Source organism: Balaenoptera acutorostrata, chromosome 19 (assembly GCF_949987535.1).
Source record: "Balaenoptera acutorostrata chromosome 19, mBalAcu1.1, whole genome shotgun sequence".
NCBI lineage: Eukaryota > Metazoa > Chordata > Mammalia > Artiodactyla > Balaenopteridae > Balaenoptera > Balaenoptera acutorostrata.
The window spans coordinates 19,941,031-19,957,918 of record NC_080082.1 but is presented as its reverse complement, the minus strand read 5'-3'; the positions used below and the strand labels follow the sequence as shown (position 1 = coordinate 19,957,918).

The window sequence follows — 16,888 nt, the reverse complement described above, 5'->3', positions numbered from 1 at the left end:
CACATGGACACCTGGACATGGGCCCACAGTCCTTTAGGACCCATGCCCAGTTCTCCGAGGCTTTATTATTGGACAAACATGAGCCATTTGAAGTGCTCCCATGGGCAGCCCATTTAGTCAGTGTGCAGGCTCTGCAGATATGTCTGGTGATGTTGCCTCCACCCTAGGGCAGGTGAAGGGGCTTCTGCCCTGTCCTGGCCCTCGTGGATCTGGAGTGCTGGGCCATCTCCCAGTGGATTCAGATGGAGCCAGAGGCCAAGTTCCCAGCAGGGGCTGCCTGGACCATTTAAACCGCCGCCTTCAGGGGCACACTGTCTACTGGCTGATCTAGGTCCTTCTTCCTCGCCAGGGTCAAGTGGGTGAAGATGAGGATGAGGAAGATGCCTGAGGGGCCGGAGAGGGATAGATCAGCCCTCCGAAAGGGCCATAGGACTTGTCTATCACTAGGGACTCCTTGCTATTGGTATTGATTTAATAAGGAAGCAAAGTTTCCTAGACAGCATCCCCAAGGCTGGGCTGGGTATGACTCTGTGGTTCTGGTGCCTGAAGGAGCCTGACTGCTTGGCCTGCTCAGCCCTCACCAGGCCCAGAACACCCCAGCCTCCAAGGTCCCTTTCTCTGGGGAACAGTTTGGGTGGGGATCATCTGGGAGCCAGTGAGTTGTTCCCATGGACCTCTGAGAGAAAGGCACACTGTAGCAATGTGCTAGAACCAGCAAAGAAAACCAGCCAGAAAAAAATTTAGGGGGCTAAAGAAACAAAGGGGATAGAGAGGGAGGCTTGGACTGAAAGAGTTAGGCTGGAAAGAGCTGGGCTCTGCCACACCCTGGCTGTGTAACCTCAGACAAATCACTTAACCTCTCTGAGCATCAGTGACCTCATCTGGAAAATGGGGAAATGCCAGCACCACAGGGTTGTAGGGAGGATTCAACGCAATAATCCTATGCTTGGCATAAGGCCTGATACGCAGTTAATGCGTAGCAGTAACAGTAAATGCTGTTATCAATGAGGATGATCTTGACTATGATAACAGGAGGCAACAGCATAATGACTAGAAGAGTTGGGGGGCTCCTTCTCCATCCCTGTGGGGACACCATGGGACGGGGCACTGTTTATCCGGAGGCTGAGGCTCCAGCCACCATTGCCCTCCCCACACAGGAGCCCAACCTCCGTTACCTATTGCTATCAGGGTGCCCACGAGGATGCCCACCGCTGACAGCTTCGTGGGCATGCCCTTCATGCGGCCCACCTTGCGCATGCACTGCCCCTCCACATTGCAGCGACACACGATCACTGGGGAGAGGCAGGGGAGGAAGGTAAGAGCAGTGGGGGTGGGCTCCCCAGCTCCTCAGAGCCCTCAGCCCAGCCCAGCCCAGCTGGCCAGTATGTGGGTTTTGGTGCATATGCTGTGTTCGTGGGTGTGGCAGGGGGATGCAAGCTCCTCTGTGCACGTGCCTGTGTGCACTGCAGTCTGTGCGCCCAGCCACACATATGCAGGTGTGCACAGGCATATGCTGTCCTTATGAGCCCGTAGACGTGTTGCCCAGCTCCTCCCCCTGCATTCCAGGGGTTCCCTCAGGAACTACAGGCCCCTGACCTTGGCTGCACCCCAGTCCAGCCTCACCTCGGACCTGGATCTGCCACACCAGGTCATGGTGGCTGACAACTATGGGGACTACGTGTTCGCGTGGCTCCACCCAGTGCAGGCCCAGGGTGAGGTAGGCGTGGGACCCTGTGGGGACCATAAGCAGCGATCAGAGTCACTAGCCCGCTCCCCAAGGCCCAGCCCCACGGCATCTCACTTCCAAGCGCCACCCACTCCCCACCTTGGCCACAGCCTCCCTGCTTCCCCCACTACACACCATTGAGAGCCCGGAGGCGCCAATCCCGCTGCGCCGTGGGGTTGGGACCAAGGGCAAAGCTGTAGGGACCGTGTCCGCCGGCCAGGTCAGGGTCCCCTCTGGGTCCACCGACAACCACGCCACGGTCCTGGCGGGGTGTGCAGAGGTGTCGGGAGGGCACAGGAGCCAGAGTCGGGGTTGGGGCAGAAGGGGCCTTCAGGAAGTGGATCACGAGGGTCGCAGAGGTGCTCAGCGTTGGCTCATCTGTAGAGGAGGTAGTGCTGAGCTGGCCTGGGCCCATCTGGGGGTGGGGTGAATTCAGAGTCCCTGGCCTGGTCCCCTTCCCCACAGCCCATCAGTCTCACCCTGTGAGTCCCCTTCCGTGCCCCTTCCCTCCCCTCGACCCCCTCCTCTCCATCCCCTCTCTCTTCCTCACAATGCACTTCACCCCCTTCACTATCCAAACAGCTGCCAGGCCTTTCTGTGCCGTTCTGGATGCCAAGCTGGTTCTCACTGTCCCCCCACCCCACCCTGGCCCCTGGTGCCAGGGCCCAACAATGTGGAAATGCCCTGACTACAGATGAGCTCACCCCTGCTCACCCCTGTCACCGGACAGCCCAGCTCAGAGCTGAAAGCTGCCTTCCTGACGTGCCCGCCCTTGGGCCAGCTCCTCATGCCAGCAAGGGCGCTGGGGAGGAAGCTTGGCCCTGCCTATCTGTCTGTCTGTCTTAGGTTTTCCCACCTTCCCAGAGGCCCCCACCACAGCCTGGCCATACCTGCATCCTGGGCCTCCACGAGCACTGTGTACATGTCCCCAGGCTGGGCGCCCTGCAGGGGCCGGGCTATGTGCACCTCCCCGGAGACCTCCTCAATGCAGAGCCAGCCCTCTGAATCGTTGACCAGGGAGAACCTGAGGGCCAAAGAAGATGGGGCAGGGAGGCAGGGACCACATATGGGGTCTTGCCCAGAAACCTTCTGGGTCATGTGATCTGCCCAAGTTCCACATGCCCTTTGTGACTTGAGGGCAGCAGCAGTGCCCGTGATGTCTCTCCAGCTTAAGGGACTCGTTGCGGGGCAGGGCTTAAACCACAGATACTGTGGCTGAGGGAGGGACTCTCAGAGCCTGGGGGTCCTGACTCAATTCCACTATTCCCAGGTCAGCCCACAAAGGGGCCGGATAGAGCCAGAGCCTGGGAACAGCACCCAGTGCTGCAGTCTGGGTGGGCGGCTGGAAGAGGGCCTGGTGCAGGACAGTACGGGGAAGCAACATCTGAGCTCTCAAGGGGTCCAAACACCCCTCTCCGTCCAGCCCCGATCCCTGCCAGGAGTCACAGCCTTCACATTAGCCATGGTTTGAGGAACATTGCAGGCTGTAGATAATGTGAGTTCCCTCTGAGGCCCTGGGATCATCCCGAGGAAGCAGGGGTGGTCCAGCCCAGCTAAGGGGCTGGGCTTCTGGCTCACCTGAGGGGACTGCTCATGGGGTGTGAGGGCCGGACGGTCAGCAGGAGGGAGCCAGCGGGGGTGCTGACTGGGACACTGGCCTCGTAGCTCTCCTGGTCCAACTGAGGGGGTGGCACCACCCTTTCCACCAGCACAGTCACGGTGACTGTGGCTCCAGGGCCTGGGTCTGGCCCCACCGGCTCTGCCACGCTCCGCACCACCACCACCAACTTGTGACTTGGAGCTGCCTCATAGCTGAGGTTCTGGAACCAGTGGGGCCCGGGTCACTGTGTGGGCCACGGCTTGGCACCCTCTGCATGAATGTGTGTACGTGTGCGCCAATCCCCCACCCCTAGCCCCTTACCTTGAGGAGTCGCAGCTGGACACGACCAGAGTCTGGCTCCCAATCCAGGCCGAAGCTTCCCTCCACATCCCCTGCCTCAATGGCAAAGTCCATGAGGCGGAAGGCAGGCTCAAGGTCAGCGTCAGTGGCCATGAGTGTGGTCACCAGAGTCCCAGGCTCTGTGTCCTCAGGGAGGCTTAGGGGCTCAATCTGGAGGGATGGGGAGGGGCCGTGAGCCCCCCCGTTAGCACCTTCTCAAGGTGTCCTCCCCTGTTCCTGCTTACCTGGGAAGTGGTGAACTCAGGGGCATGGTCATTGATGTCCGTGATCGTGACTGCAATCTCACAGGTGCTGCTGAGGCCTGAGGCAGGGGAGGGCATGTTGGGGAGGCCAGAGTGGGAACAGAGGGGTCAGGGAACCCTGGTCACCTTCAGGGCACTTACCGCCCTCTGCTCCTCCCAGGTCAGTGACCAGCACCTGAAGCAAGATGTTCTGGCCAGCTTGGAGGGGGGCAGCCCCCAGTGTCACACTGCCCGAGGTGGAATCCAGCTCGAAAGCTCTCCCCTCTGCCCCCTCCTCGGGCTCAGGGCTCAGCAGCCGATACACAATGTGGGAATTGGGGGAACCGGGGGCATCTGCATCCTCTACCAAAAGCTTAGCCACCTTGGTACCTGCAAAGACAGCACCCACATGGATGGGACCACAGCCAGGCCTCGAGGCCTTACCTCACCCACTCTTCTTTGTGTGTGTGTGTGTGTGCGTGTGTGTGTGTGTGTGTGTTGGGGTGAGACATAGATATAGGGACCTGAGGCTGTTTCCATCCCAGAGGAGAGCAAGATGGGATAGTTCACAAGGACTTCACCCCTCCCCCACCCCCCTGACAAGGCCCATAGCCCACCTGGGGGGCTGAGCTCAGGAATGCTGATCGCGGGGCCTCGTGGGGGGCAGACAGGCATGTTGTCATTCTCATCCATCACCACCACATGCAGCTCCAGAGTTTCGGCGTAGTCCTCACCGCGGGTATTCTGAGCCCGCACCTGGAGCAGGTACTATAGTGGGCAGTGGAGGGCTTCAGATGAAGACCAGGGGCAGCTCCAGCCTGGCCTGGGTCTGGGTTCCCTTCTGGTGGCCAGCTCCAGCTCTTCTGCCTCAGTGCCTGTGGGGGATGTGACACCCCCAGAAGCCCACTGGACGGGGACCAAGCACCCCTCAGCCTGTCCTCCTGGCTTCCCCCTCACCTCACCTCAGCCTGGGCTTCTCGGTCCAGCTCCCTGGTCACGTATAGTTTCCCCTCCTTGTCCACATCAAAGGGTCCAAGGGGCTGGCTCTCCAGGTGATAATGTACATCCCCCCCACTCCAATGTACCTGGGAGGGGGACACAGAATGAAGGCCTCCAGGACGAGGGGCAGGAATAGCCCATGTCAGCCCTTATATTCCAACTGTTCCTGGGTAGGGAGCCTGGGCCCCAACTGTTTTGTGACCCCAGGCAATTTGCTGCCCTCTCTGGAGTCCAGGTAGGGTCCTTTTCTTTCGGGGCACTTGTGACAACTCCACGGTGGCCTTGCCCTGGTCCAAGCCTGGATCTTGCCCAAAGTGCCTGAATGACCAGGTTGTTTTATTCTCTGCCCTCTCAGGCTGGGCCTGACCCCAGGGCATTCCTCGAGGAGCCTGAGACATTCCTGGCCTGGGTGACAATCCCCATGGCAGCAAGGACGTGGCAGCTGTTCTGCTGAGGAAGCCTGGGGTCAGCTCAGGAAGTCAGAGCGCAGAGCCACGCCTGCCAGAGGATAGCAGGTGAGGAGCTAAGGGCCTGGTCCCAGGGCCTTATACGCTCACTCCATCTTGAGAACTGATGGGGACAGTGGAGGGAGGAGCATAGGTAGGGGAGGAACAGGGGTCAAGTTGAGCCCCAGACCCACCCACCCCCAAATCTGCACGAGACTCAGGCCCAGCTGCACCATCCATGGGGTTATTTCAGCTGCTAACAGCCACTTACTCACCTGGGCAACGTGGTGTGGGTATGGAACTTGGAGATTCTCTGCCAGGTGGACAGGATCTAGGGGCACCCAGGTGTTTTCTACTATGGAGACATCTATGGTGGCTGTGGCCTGGTGGCCCGAGGCCTGGTCACCCATGTCCTTGACCTGTACCAACAGCTGGTATGGCCCCTCCAGAGCCTGATCTAGGCTGGTGCTCCCTAAAAGGGGCAGGGTGGTCAGCTGAGCAGGGGGCCAGGGCATCCTGGTACCAAACACAAAGCCAAGCATATGTCAGGTGTTCAGGATACTCTCTTGGCCAATGGATGAGAGGGACCTTTAGCACCATTGTGAGCATCCAACCAGGACTTGACGGTTTGCAAAATCACTTCCACATCTGTCCACACAATGAATGGTTGATGGACTGGATAGGTGGATGACCAGGATGGGGGGCGGTAAACGGGTGGATAGGTAGATGAGTGAATGACCGGTTGGATAAATGGACAGTTGACTAGGTGGATGGATGGGGGTTTGAGAGATGGGGGTTTGAGAGGGTAGAAAGCTGGGGATTTGGGCATGTGGATGGATGGTTGGATAGATGGACTGTATGTATGTTTGCGTGGTAGATGGATGAATGGGTGGCTGGCTGAGTGGGTGTGTGACTGGCTTTTCTTTCCTTCCCAAACCTGTGCCTCTGGTCTGAACTCCCAGGTCCAGGTCTCTCCTGCCATCAGTCCCAAGGTCTCCCAGCAGTGTCCTGGGCCACAACCCCTCAGGTCTCTCCTATCCTTGTCTCTTAGGCCCAAGTCTGCAGAATGTAGGGTTGAGGCACTTCCATCCACACCATTCCTTAACTCTCCATGTATGGTCCTGCCTCCCCCCATGTTTTTGCCTTGCTGCTCTCTCCAGCTGGAATACATTTTCCTCCTGCTTTATCTCTCAAGCTCCAACCCATCCTACAGCTCAGATGCAACCTTCCCCAGCTTTCCCCAACCCTCCCCCCTCTTCACACCCAGCTCAGGCTCACCCTCAGGGCTGAGAGCCAGAGCCCCCAGCTGAGGCTCCAGCTGGAACATATCTGCGGAAGGCTGGGATGGGGCCTGGTTCAGGATGTGGAATCGAAGATCCGAGTTGGCTGTGCCTGGAGCATCCCCGTCTGAAGCCTCAAGGAAGAAGAAGGGGACACCTGGTGTGTGTGGAGAGGATTCACCATTAGGGATGAAAGGGTGGGGAGAGTCTGCCAAGCTTCCTTTATCTCTCCCTGGGTCTTCCTTCTGTATTCATCATCATATCAGGATTCTGAAGGTGAGCCATGGCTCTTCACCCCACTTCATAGATGAGCAAACTGAGGCCAAGAGTAGATGGAACTCACCTGTGGACCCTCAGTGTGGTGGGGGTGGGTGCAGGATGGGACAGAAATGGGAGGGGGTGACTTGGACCCTGACTGCCCTGTCCCTATGCCAACTCTATGGCCATCTCTTTACTCTCTGTTCTCCCATCAGTGGCCACCTGACCTTGCTGTGAGCTGGCTGCTTTGGGCACTCACCAGGCCTGGTGCCCTGGCTCAGCTGAACTTTGTAGATGGCCTGGGAGAAATGGGGCACCTGGTCATTCTCATCCTTCACATGCACAAGCACATGCTGCGGGCCCCACAAGACACGTCCATCCTCTGTCTCCAGGGTGACCTGGCAGGGAAGGGTAGTCAGTGTCCCACCTTGCCTTGGTGGCTTTCTCCTACCCTTGGTCCAGTCGTACCTGTAGCTGGTACTCTGCCTGTTCCTCCCGGTCCAGGGCCCTGGTCACCAGCAGGAAGCCAGACTCTGGATCCACAGCAAAGGGGCCCTCAGCTGCCACGCCTGAGTCTCCTGACAGAACAATCTGGCCCTCAGTCTCCTTACGGGGCAGCGGTAGCTGGCGAGGAGAGAACAGAGGTGAAGGGAGTGGGGGCCGGGCCTGGAGGATGCCCCCTCCATCCTATGGCCCCATTTTATATGTGGGGAAACTGAGGCTTAGAGAGGGTTGGCACTTGCCTGAGGTCACAAAGCCAGTAAGGAACAGGGTGGAAGTTCAAAGCCAGAGCTCTTTCCTCTGTGCCTGATGCTCCCTATGCTCCGTGCCCTACTTTCTAAAGCTTGAAACCCCCCCTCCATCACTTCATCCTTAAACTTAAAGCTCTACTTTCTTCTGGGATTAAAATCTTATTAGTCATTCACGCTATACCACATACTCTCTAGAAAGCAGGGTTGAAAGAAAGCCAGAGCAAGAAAGAGAAAGGAGTGCTGGAGGTAGGGGAAGCAGGACTTGGGGGGAGGGCAGCCCATGCAGCTCTCAGGCTCACCTTGGTCAAGTACAAAGGGAAATTTCCACCGTAGTTTTCCGGGACGTCCACATACACCTCTGCAGGCTGGGCCCCGGGGAAAGCCTGTGGGAGGATTCTCACCACGTCAGCAAGCTGTACCTTCCTGCCGTGGGTGCCGGAACCTGACAGGGAAGGGGAATTCTGCCCCTTCCCTGGGCCTGGCCATACCTTAGCCCATCCACCCCCTGGCCTTTGACCTCCTGACCCCACAACAGGCCTGTAGCCAGCTCTCATCACCATCCCCCAAACACTACCATCCATAGTCAGTGCCACTGGTCCAGGTAGAGTACCAACCAAAGCCAGGATCTGAGGGTGAGGAGCAGGACCCAACTCACCTGGGGGATGAAGAGGCAAAGCAGACACAGCCAGGCAGGGACCATGGTCAGGATGGGCCTGAGGGACATGGCAGTAAGGATCCAGCCCAGATTGGTGGGCAAGAGGGTTCCTCTCTCTAGAAAGTATTCCTCCCCTCATTCCCCCTCAGCCCCGGGGCCATGGCTTGCCCAGGCCCCATGGGGTACAACGGTCCCTCCTTGTTCAGCTGGACCAGCAACTCTCAGAGCTGCCCCTCCCCCTCCCACCCACTTGGACACTGCCCCCGCTCTTGTCCCCTGCCAGAGCCCACTGCATACACATAGCCAGAGAGACCTCACGACAGACTGGCCTCCTCTTCCTCCCCTTTTAAGGGCCTGCCGCTCCCCATTGCCTGCAGGGTAGTGTCCAGCTCCTTGGCCAGGCCCATCAAGACCCCCAGGCCCAGCTGCCCTGCATTTCTTCATTCTTGTGCCCACAAGGGTCTCCATGGGAGTTTCACCTCCAGACCTTTGTGTCCTTCCCCCCATGGCCTCCCCAGCTCGTAGATCCCAAAGTGGTCATTTCCCAGAAGCACCCCAAGTCACAAAAGTTTGAAGCTCGAAAGACCCTGACGACTCTGAGGGCCACTTCCTGTGATCGCCTCACGTTGCAGGCCTGAAGGGCAGAGGCTGACCAAGGTCACAGAAGACTTGACCACAGGAGAACTCCTCCTGGAACAGAGGACTCGTGGTTCAGGGTCTGCAGGACTGTTCTACCGCCCACTGCCATCCTTCAGCCATGGGGGAGTCCCCGCGGGGCAGGAGCCCTGCCCTCGTCTCAGCATTTTCCAGCACTTAGCGCGGAGCTGGGCGCACAGAGCACAGACAGCCACGCCAGCCACTCCCGGGAATTCTTCCCTGGACGACAGGGCAGTGTTTCTCCTTCCCCCACCACCAACACCAGCCTCAGCCCTGCCCACCCTCCACTCCCAGACCCTCACCCGCCGGTGCCTGAGGTTGGCTTCCTTGGTCCAGCCGCCAGGTGAGAGAACTCTTTCTACAGGGAGTGCTGGCCAGGCCAGACCGGGTGGAACAGGGCAGGGCGGACACTTGAGCAGGTAGGCGGGCCAGCCATGCTCGCTCAGGAGTGGAAAACACCACTGGGCCCACAGCAGCAGGCCTGGCCCTGCCCAGCCCCCCAAGTTACTCATTGACTTTGGAAAGCTGGGGGCTGCTCAGCATCCATGACCGCCGGCCCCAGGGGGTGGGGAGATCATCGACCTGGCACTTGTCCCACCCCTACACGGCCCAGTGGATACTTCTCAGCGCTCTGGGTTTGGACACAGCTTTTTTTTCCGTGGCTCCAGAATCGCTCCCACTTCTCCCCCTGTGCACCAGCATCTGCTGCTCTGCCTTGGCCCACTCTGTTCCTTTTGTCTGGAATGCCCTTCCCACCTCTTCTTCATCTGTCTGCTAAGCACTTGCTCTGGCTTCAGTTCTCAGCTCAAATATCCCCCTCTCCCAGGAACTCTTCCCTGGGCTCCCAGGCTTGTTCAGCGTTCTCCTGCAGGAATATCTGGCCCCCACCCACGCCCCCATGACAAGTGCTATCTCTATCAACACAGAGAGGACACCAGGTTGTCATTGGCTGTCTCTTCCATCAGACTGGGAGGCCCTCCAGAGCAAGAATCAGGGACCCAGTAATGATCTGGCCCTTGCCCGGCCCTGGCAGCTCCCAACTGGCTTGTGGAACTAAGATAAGGAGCTAGAGGTGGCACGTGCAGGATAGGGGAGTAGTGCATTACCTGAACTGGATACTTAGGGCTCCACACCACCCACCAGTGGGACCAGGGGGTGGGGTGGGGGGACAGCAGCCTGTGAGACCCCCTGAGCCTCCCTAAGTGCTCACACTAGCCCCTGGACACCGACAGGGCTGGGAAAATGTACTGTCTTGTGCCTCTGAGAAGGAGAGAAAAGACTGAGCCAGCTCAGGTGACCTTGAGGGAATTGCAGGGCTGACCAGGGGCCCTGCCCCCAGTGAGGGCAGCCAAGTAGAGTCAGGAGAAGCTTCTGGGCCTGGGAGTCTGGGATGATGGGGGGAGGGTAGGAAAGGTCAGGGACCCTGGTCTCCAGTCTCTCCCATGGTTTCCCCCAAGTCCTTCCCACTGCATATCTGGTTAGATTCTCTCAGGCCGGAAGGCTGGATCAGGACTCCTCAGCTCACCCCAGCTTTGTCTGTCACAAGCTGAGTGCCTGCCTCAGTGTCACTTGGGCACCCCAGCCTGGAGCGGCGCAGCATGCAGATATTGAAGGGGTCCCACATGCGTTAAGCTCCTACTATGTGCCTGGCACTGCTCTAAGCACATACCTTCATTATTCCACCCACTCCATTCTGAAGAAGGCATCATCCCCATGTCACACACTGAGGCACAGAGAGGTTGAGTGGCTTGCCCAGTGTCAACAGCCAATCAGTGGCAGAGCTAGGAAGGTCTGTACTCTTTTTCAGGCCTCAGAACCTTCACCTACTCTGAGAAAACCATGCCTGCCACATGCCTCGAAGTATGCTGGGATTGGGAGTGGGGAGCGGCAGCAGCTCTGAGCAGTTAACAGTGCCCTAGGGGGCGTGTGGGTTAGTTAGCACGTGGTTAGTCACAGGGATCTCACACCTGAGGAACAGCCCTCAAACCTCCTTCTGCTATTGCAAAACTGCAATCAGAGTTCTAACCAGGTTTTGAGGGTTCCCAGGAGTCTGTGGAGTGAAACAATTGACTAATGAAGAAATGGATGGTCTCTTCAATAAGTGGTGCTGGGAAAACAGGACAGCTACATGTAAAAGAATGAAATTAGAACACTCCCTAACACCATACACAAAAATAAACTCAAAATGGATTAAAGACCTAAATGTAAGACCCGACACTATAAAACTCTTAGAAGAAAACATAGAACACTCTTTGACATAAATCACAGCAAGATCTTTTTTGACCCACCTCCTAGAGTAATGGAAATAAAAACAAAAATAAACATATGGGACCTAATGAAACTTAAAAGCTTTTGCAAAGCAAAGGAAACTATAAACGAGACGAAAAGACAACCCTCAGAATGGGAGAAAATATTTGCAAACGAATCAACAAAGGATTACTCTCCAAAATATATAAACAGCTCATGCAGCTCAATATTAAAAAAACAAACAACCCAATCAAAAAATGGGCAGAAGACCTAAATAGACATTTGTCCAAAGAAGACATACAGATGGCCAAGAGGCACATGAAAAGCTGCTCAACATCACTAATTATTAGAGAAATGCAAAACTGCAATGAGGTATCACCTCACACCGGCTAGAATGGGCACCATCAGAAAACCTATAAACAGCAAATGCTGGAGAGGATGTGGAGAAAAGGGAACCCTCTTGCACGGTTGGTGGGAATGTCAATTGATACAGCCACTATGGAGAACAGTATGGAGGTTCCTTAAAAAACTAAAAATAGAATTACCATATGACCCAGCAATCCCACTACTGGGCATATACCCAGAGAAAACCATAATTCAAAAAGACACATGTAGGGCTTCCCTGGTGGCGCAGTGGTTGAGAATCTGCTTGCTAATGCAGGGGACATGGGTTTGAGCCCTGGTCTGGGAAGATCCCACATGTCGCAGAGCAACTGGGCCTGTGAGCCACAATTACTGAGCCTGCGCGTCTGGAGCCTGTGCTACACAACAAGAGAGGCCACGATAGTGAGAGGCCCGCACACCGCAATGAAGAGTGGCCCCCGCTTGCCGCAACTAGAGAAAGCCCTCACACAGAAACGAAGACCCACCACAGCCAAAAATAAATAAATTAATCAAAAAAAAAAAAAAGACACATGTACCCCAATGTTCATTGCAGCACTATTTACAATAGCCAGGTCATGGAAGCAACCTAAATGCCCATCGACAGACGAATGGATAAAGAAGATGTGGTACATATATACAATGGAATATTACTCAGCCATAAAAAGGAACGAAACTGGGTCATTTGTAGAGATGTGGATGGACCTAGAGACTGTCATACAGAGTGAAGTAAGTCAGAAAGAGAAAAACAAGTATCATATATTAACGCATGTATGTGGAATCTAGAAAAATGGTACAGATGAACACGTTTGCAAGGCAGAAATAGAGACCCAGATGTAGAGAACAAACGTATAGACACCAAGGGGGAAAGCAGGGGTGCGGAAGGTGTTGGGATGAATTGGGAGATTGGGATTGACATATATACACTAATATGTATAAAATAGATAACTAATAAGAAACTGCTGTATTAAAAAAAAATTTTTTTAATAAAAAAAGAAATGTATGGACCCTGGCCTGGAACCTTCTCAGAAACTGTCCCCAGCCTTGCCCCAGGCTGCTTCTGGTCTCCCAAGGTAGGCAGACTTGTATACCAGTCCCCACTCAGCCACTTCTGCCCGTGTGGCCTCGGGCAAGTGCTTCTGTCCCCTGTCTGCCATTGCTGAATGGGGATGCTCCCTCCTGAAATGATGCGGGCAAACTCCTAGCAGGCACCTATGCCCAGAAGGCTCCCCTTCCCAGGAGTGGGTGGTGGGGAGATGCACACCTCCAGCTGTTAGTGAACGTGCACACATTTATGCGCAAATGCAAGGCCTCTCCTTCCAGGCAAGGAGGGCTCCAGGGACCTGCTCCCACATTAGCCAATGCTGAGCATGGGGTCCTCTGGCCTGGCCACTCACAGTGGGGAGAACAGTGAACCCTCCCTGTCCTCCCCCTCCCACCCCCTTCCCAGTAGCCCAGCCTCAGCTGGGAGGTGGGGAGACATGCGGACTCAAGTCCGCCTGAATGTGCCTTCCTCATCCCAGCCTTAACAAACCAGCTGCCTCCTTCTCCAGCCAGGGAGTCTCAGAAGTCTTCCACAGCCACTCCACCTCAGCAGATTTCCAGCCCCTCAGGAGGGAGCAGGGCAGAGACACCCACCCAGGAGCCAGACCCAGGGTTCTTGTTTGGCCATGACACCTGGGGCAGGACGTGGTCCCTTGGGCAGCCTCAATTTCCCTTACATACAGTGGGGTAACTGAGCCTTTGATCAGCTAGGCAATGCCAGGCTCCAGCTCAGAAGAATCTGGATAACAGGCTGGGTGGGATTCATGTCTCTTCCTGCTGCTTGGACTCCCCAACCAGGCCCCCACCCACACCTGCCCCTCTGACCCAGCTGGCTATATCTGGGCCCAAACATTAGAATAGTCAAGGCCACACACTAGGGTGGGGCATCTTCAGGAACCAGCCTTGTAGGTTCCTCAACTTCAGGAACCCTTCCTGCTCCTGCAGCCCCCGAATCAAAGGAAACACAGATTCAACAGCCCTGACCTATCAGGAAATAGTCTTTATTACAAAAATCTGCATGTAAACAAATAGCCACTGCACTGAACAGCCTCCCTCCAGGGCATGCACACCACATGTGTAGAGAAAGGCAGAGTCCTCTCCCCACCCATAGGCCTGCTCCACAGGCTGGGCTCAGGCTGCTGCTTGGGACGCACATGGGCCTGCACAGGCATCTCTGTGGGCCCAGCCCTTGACGGCCACTGGGAGCCACCTCCCTGGGCAGCACTGTCTCTCTGTCCATGACCATGAGGTGGGGGATACCCAGAGTCTGAGCCAGCCCTGGGGCACCTTGGGCAGTTGGCTGGGCCAGCCCACCAATCTGCCCATCTGTCTGCACAATACAGTGAGTGCCCCAGGGCCTAGAGCACGGAGAGGTCGTGGCAGGACTTGGACTTGGCACGCAAGGCCATCTTGCGGCTGTTTCGAGCGACGATGCGGCCCAGGAAGCGCTTCGCCTTCTTGCCAAGGCTCTCTCGCCGCCGAGAACCCGCTTGCCGACGTGCGTTGGCCTCTTTGCTGTCCCTGCGCAGGCGTATCTGGCGCACGACACCCTCAAACAGCGCCTGGACATTGTGGTGCAGCGCAGCCGACGTCTCAATAAACTTGCAGTCGAAGACGACGGCACAGGCCCGGCCCTCTGGTGTGGGTGGGGACAGGCACACGTCAATAAACAAAGGGTGGGTGGCCCACTCAAAACCCTGGCCACCCCATGGCAGCTACCACATCCCTGGGTCTTCCCCAGAAACACAACGACCCCAGGTCCTGTACAGAGGGGCCCAGGCATCACTGGGTCACCCAACTGGCAGAGCGTGCCCACGTTTAAGGAGCTCACAAAGGCCCACAAAAGGAGACTCGTTTATTGAAATAATTTGAAGTTTGATATTTAAATGGAGGTGCTGTAGTTGTCAACAAAATGAAAACTTTGTTGAACAGCTTGGTGTTTTATGGCTTGATGTTAAATCATGATGAATGATGGGTAGAATAGGGGGGACATCGCCAAGTCACGGCTGGTTCCTCTGCGGGGCTCAGGTCTGCTGAGCCCAAGAGGGGGCTGCTCCCCAAGGGCAAGACTACGCTGAGACTGGCCCTGGCCTGGAATCCAGGCTCTGAACTCCTGGCCTGATTCCCTGTACTCTCCTCACCCCTCATATGCCAGGCCAGGGACAAAGAGGACAGAAAAGGAGGGCTCTGAGGTGGCCCAGCTCAGCACCCAGCAGCCTTCACCTCCCCTAGCTCATTTGGTCCTTTCCCCAGCACTCAGGTCTTTGGGAGTCCTGTGGGAGGGCAGAAGCTCTCCCCCCTCTCCCTGAGTTTTCTTCCTAAACATTTTTAGCCACTGATGATCCCCAGGGACTCGAGCTGAGTCAAGACTGAGTGGACCACAGCCCAGCCAGGATCTCCCTCCCTTTCTGACCCACTCCCTGCTCACCATCCAAGGAGACCTCACGAGAGCGCACCAGGTCGCTCTTGTTGCCCACTAGGATGATGGGCACGTCGTCTGTCTGCCGCGCCCTCCGCAGCTGGACCCGAAGCTCTGAGGCCTTCTCAAAGCTGTCCTTGTCTGTCACTGAATACACGATGACGTATGCATCTCCCATGGCCATGCAGTGGCCAGGTAGCCAGCGGCCCCCATCCTAGGGAACACAGACACATTTACCCAATAGTCCTCACGCCCCAGCTACAAGGCTGTCACTCCCGGCAGGTCCCTACCCCCAGCTCACCCCTCCCACCCTGCCCTGGTCTCAGCCTGCATCTTACCTGCTCCCAAATGTCATAGACCATGAGCGCTGCCTCTTCTCCATCCACCATGATGGAGCGATCATACGTGTGCCCTAGGCAGGAGACCAGTAGTCGGGTTACCTGCTGGCTGGCAAGAGCCCCCCTCCTCCAATACACCAGTTTTCCTGTTCTGGCCACACCCTTCAACTCCTCCCCAGAGCCCTCCTAACCTTCTCCTCCACTGATGGCTGCTATGTAGCAACAGAAGTGACAGGGCTGAGAAATGGGGGGTTGGAGGGCATGGTGTGCCTGGCCCCCACCTAGGCACCCCTTCGCCAAGCTAGCAATGTCCTGGGTAGCCACTCCTGTGCTCCCTGCCCTCCTGTTGCCTGAGACCCAGGGTGGTTCTGACCACAGTGGCCTGAGTTAGAACAGACATCCCCTGGGGACCTTGGTTACCTAGGACTCCTCTCCTAGAAACTCCCTCTGGCTGGGTTCTTGCCAGTCCTGGCAGGGAGGGATATCCTGCCCCCAGACTACAGAGTAATTAATCGTATGCCCTGGGCCTTCTACTCTAAGCACTTCTTTTCCTACTAAGGGCTGGGGTACCTTCTCCCTTAGTTTCCCCATCTGTGAAAGGGGTAGGTAGAAGCAGATTCTCAAAGTGCCTTCAGAATCCCGTTGTTATCTGCTGCTTTTAATCCTGGTCCCCAGTCCTGTAAATCCCAGTCCTAACCCTGTGCTCGCCCCGCCCTTGAACAGTCCCTCCCAGCCCCTCACCTGCGGCCTCTGCTTCAGGCCCGTCCTCTATACCACCGAAGATGCGCGCCAGAGCACTCTTGCCGACGCCAGGCGCCCCCAGCAGCAGCACCTTGTAAACGCTCTCGTCTGAATCGCTGCCTCCTGAGCTGAGCGAGTCGGAGGAGCCCTCGGGCCAGTCCAGCCTCGGACCCTGGGCCCCCGTCCCGGACTCGGCCGTTGTCAGAGCTCCCGGAGTCAGCGCCGCCTGCAGGTCGCGCTCGTCCACAGGCATGCTTCGGCGGTGCAGCGGGGGCGCCGGGCCCCAGGGTGTGCTGCCCCGACGGCGCTCGCGCTCGCGGCCCCCACCGCGGCTCCCGCCCGCTCCGCTGCCGCCGCCGTTCAGAGTCATCGCGTCGGACGCCGTCTGGGGAACGGGAATCCAGATGGCCGCGTGAGCCGCGGTGGAGATGGAGTGGGAAGCTGGACCCGGGACCCGCCTGCCCGACCACGGGTCAAGAAAGATGCTCGGGGCCCGGGACATGCCGCAGAAGGTCCTTGCGCCCTGACTTGTGACCCATCCTCCTGACTCGTTCATCCCAGACGGTGAGACCACCCCCACCCCGCTCTGCCAGGACACTCACCCACTCACACACGGACACGGTCAGGACTAGGTAGGTCCCGGGCTCGCATACAATCCACTCGCAGACCCAGGCTCGGACACTCGACGCTGTCGCAGCCGCTGCCTTCTCGGTCCGCACTGGGTCCGGGCTCCAGAGCCGCCTATTTAAGCCTCTGCCCGCCCC

At 57.1% G+C, this 16,888-nt stretch overlaps 2 protein-coding genes across 3 annotated transcripts; both read right to left on the bottom strand.

Annotated features, from left to right (window-relative positions):
* Window positions 1-9,395, bottom strand: CDH16 (cadherin 16). Of its 2 annotated transcripts, XM_007198067.3 has the most exons (18): window positions 9,257-9,394; window positions 8,298-8,355; window positions 7,942-8,025; window positions 7,359-7,514; window positions 7,150-7,288; window positions 6,631-6,789; window positions 5,628-5,824; window positions 4,870-4,992; window positions 4,525-4,675; window positions 4,070-4,297; window positions 3,911-3,987; window positions 3,648-3,836; window positions 3,305-3,546; window positions 2,617-2,750; window positions 1,862-2,104; window positions 1,624-1,731; window positions 1,176-1,292; window positions 1-384 (listed from the first exon to the last, which is right to left on the bottom strand). In XM_007198067.3, the coding sequence occupies exons 2-18, from the start codon at window positions 8,340-8,342 to the stop codon at window positions 287-289; spliced, it is 2,490 nt and encodes an 829-aa protein (XP_007198129.1). In that variant the 5' UTR covers window positions 8,343-8,355; window positions 9,257-9,394; the 3' UTR covers window positions 1-286. The 2 variants fall into 2 exon arrangements, with proteins under 2 accessions (XP_007198129.1, XP_028018656.1); XM_028162855.2 differs by lacking the exon at window positions 1,624-1,731 and having other exon boundaries at window positions 9,257-9,395.
* Window positions 9,396-13,606: 4,211 nt separating this feature from the next.
* Window positions 13,607-16,878, bottom strand: RRAD (RRAD, Ras related glycolysis inhibitor and calcium channel regulator). The gene is made up of 5 exons (XM_007198071.3): window positions 16,727-16,878; window positions 16,125-16,509; window positions 15,384-15,457; window positions 15,055-15,259; window positions 13,607-14,262 (listed from the first exon to the last, which is right to left on the bottom strand). The coding sequence occupies exons 2-5, from the start codon at window positions 16,492-16,494 to the stop codon at window positions 13,985-13,987; spliced, it is 927 nt and encodes a 308-aa protein (XP_007198133.1). The 5' UTR covers window positions 16,495-16,509; window positions 16,727-16,878; the 3' UTR covers window positions 13,607-13,984.
* Between the last annotated feature and the right edge of the window lie 10 nt (window positions 16,879-16,888).

Coding starts and splice junctions, on each gene's coding strand:
- RRAD (XM_007198071.3), bottom strand. CDS start 16,494: ATGACTCTGAACGGCGGCGGCAGCGGAGCGGGCGGGAGCCGCGGTGGG. Junction 15,458..16,124: donor GCCTGAAGCAGAGGCCGCAG/GTGAGGGGCTGG, acceptor TCTCCTGCCTAG/GGCACACGTATGATCGCTCC. Junction 14,263..15,054: donor TCGTGAGGTCTCCTTGGATG/GTGAGCAGGGAG, acceptor CACCCACACCAG/AGGGCCGGGCCTGTGCCGTC.
- CDH16 (XM_007198067.3), bottom strand. CDS start 8,342: ATGGTCCCTGCCTGGCTGTGTCTGCTTTGCCTCTTCATCCCCCAG. Junction 6,790..7,149: donor GAGCCAGGGCACCAGGCCTG/GTGAGTGCCCAA, acceptor CACACACACCAG/GTGTCCCCTTCTTCTTCCTT. Junction 4,298..4,524: donor TCCTGAGCTCAGCCCCCCAG/GTGGGCTATGGG, acceptor CTGTCTTTGCAG/GTACCAAGGTGGCTAAGCTT.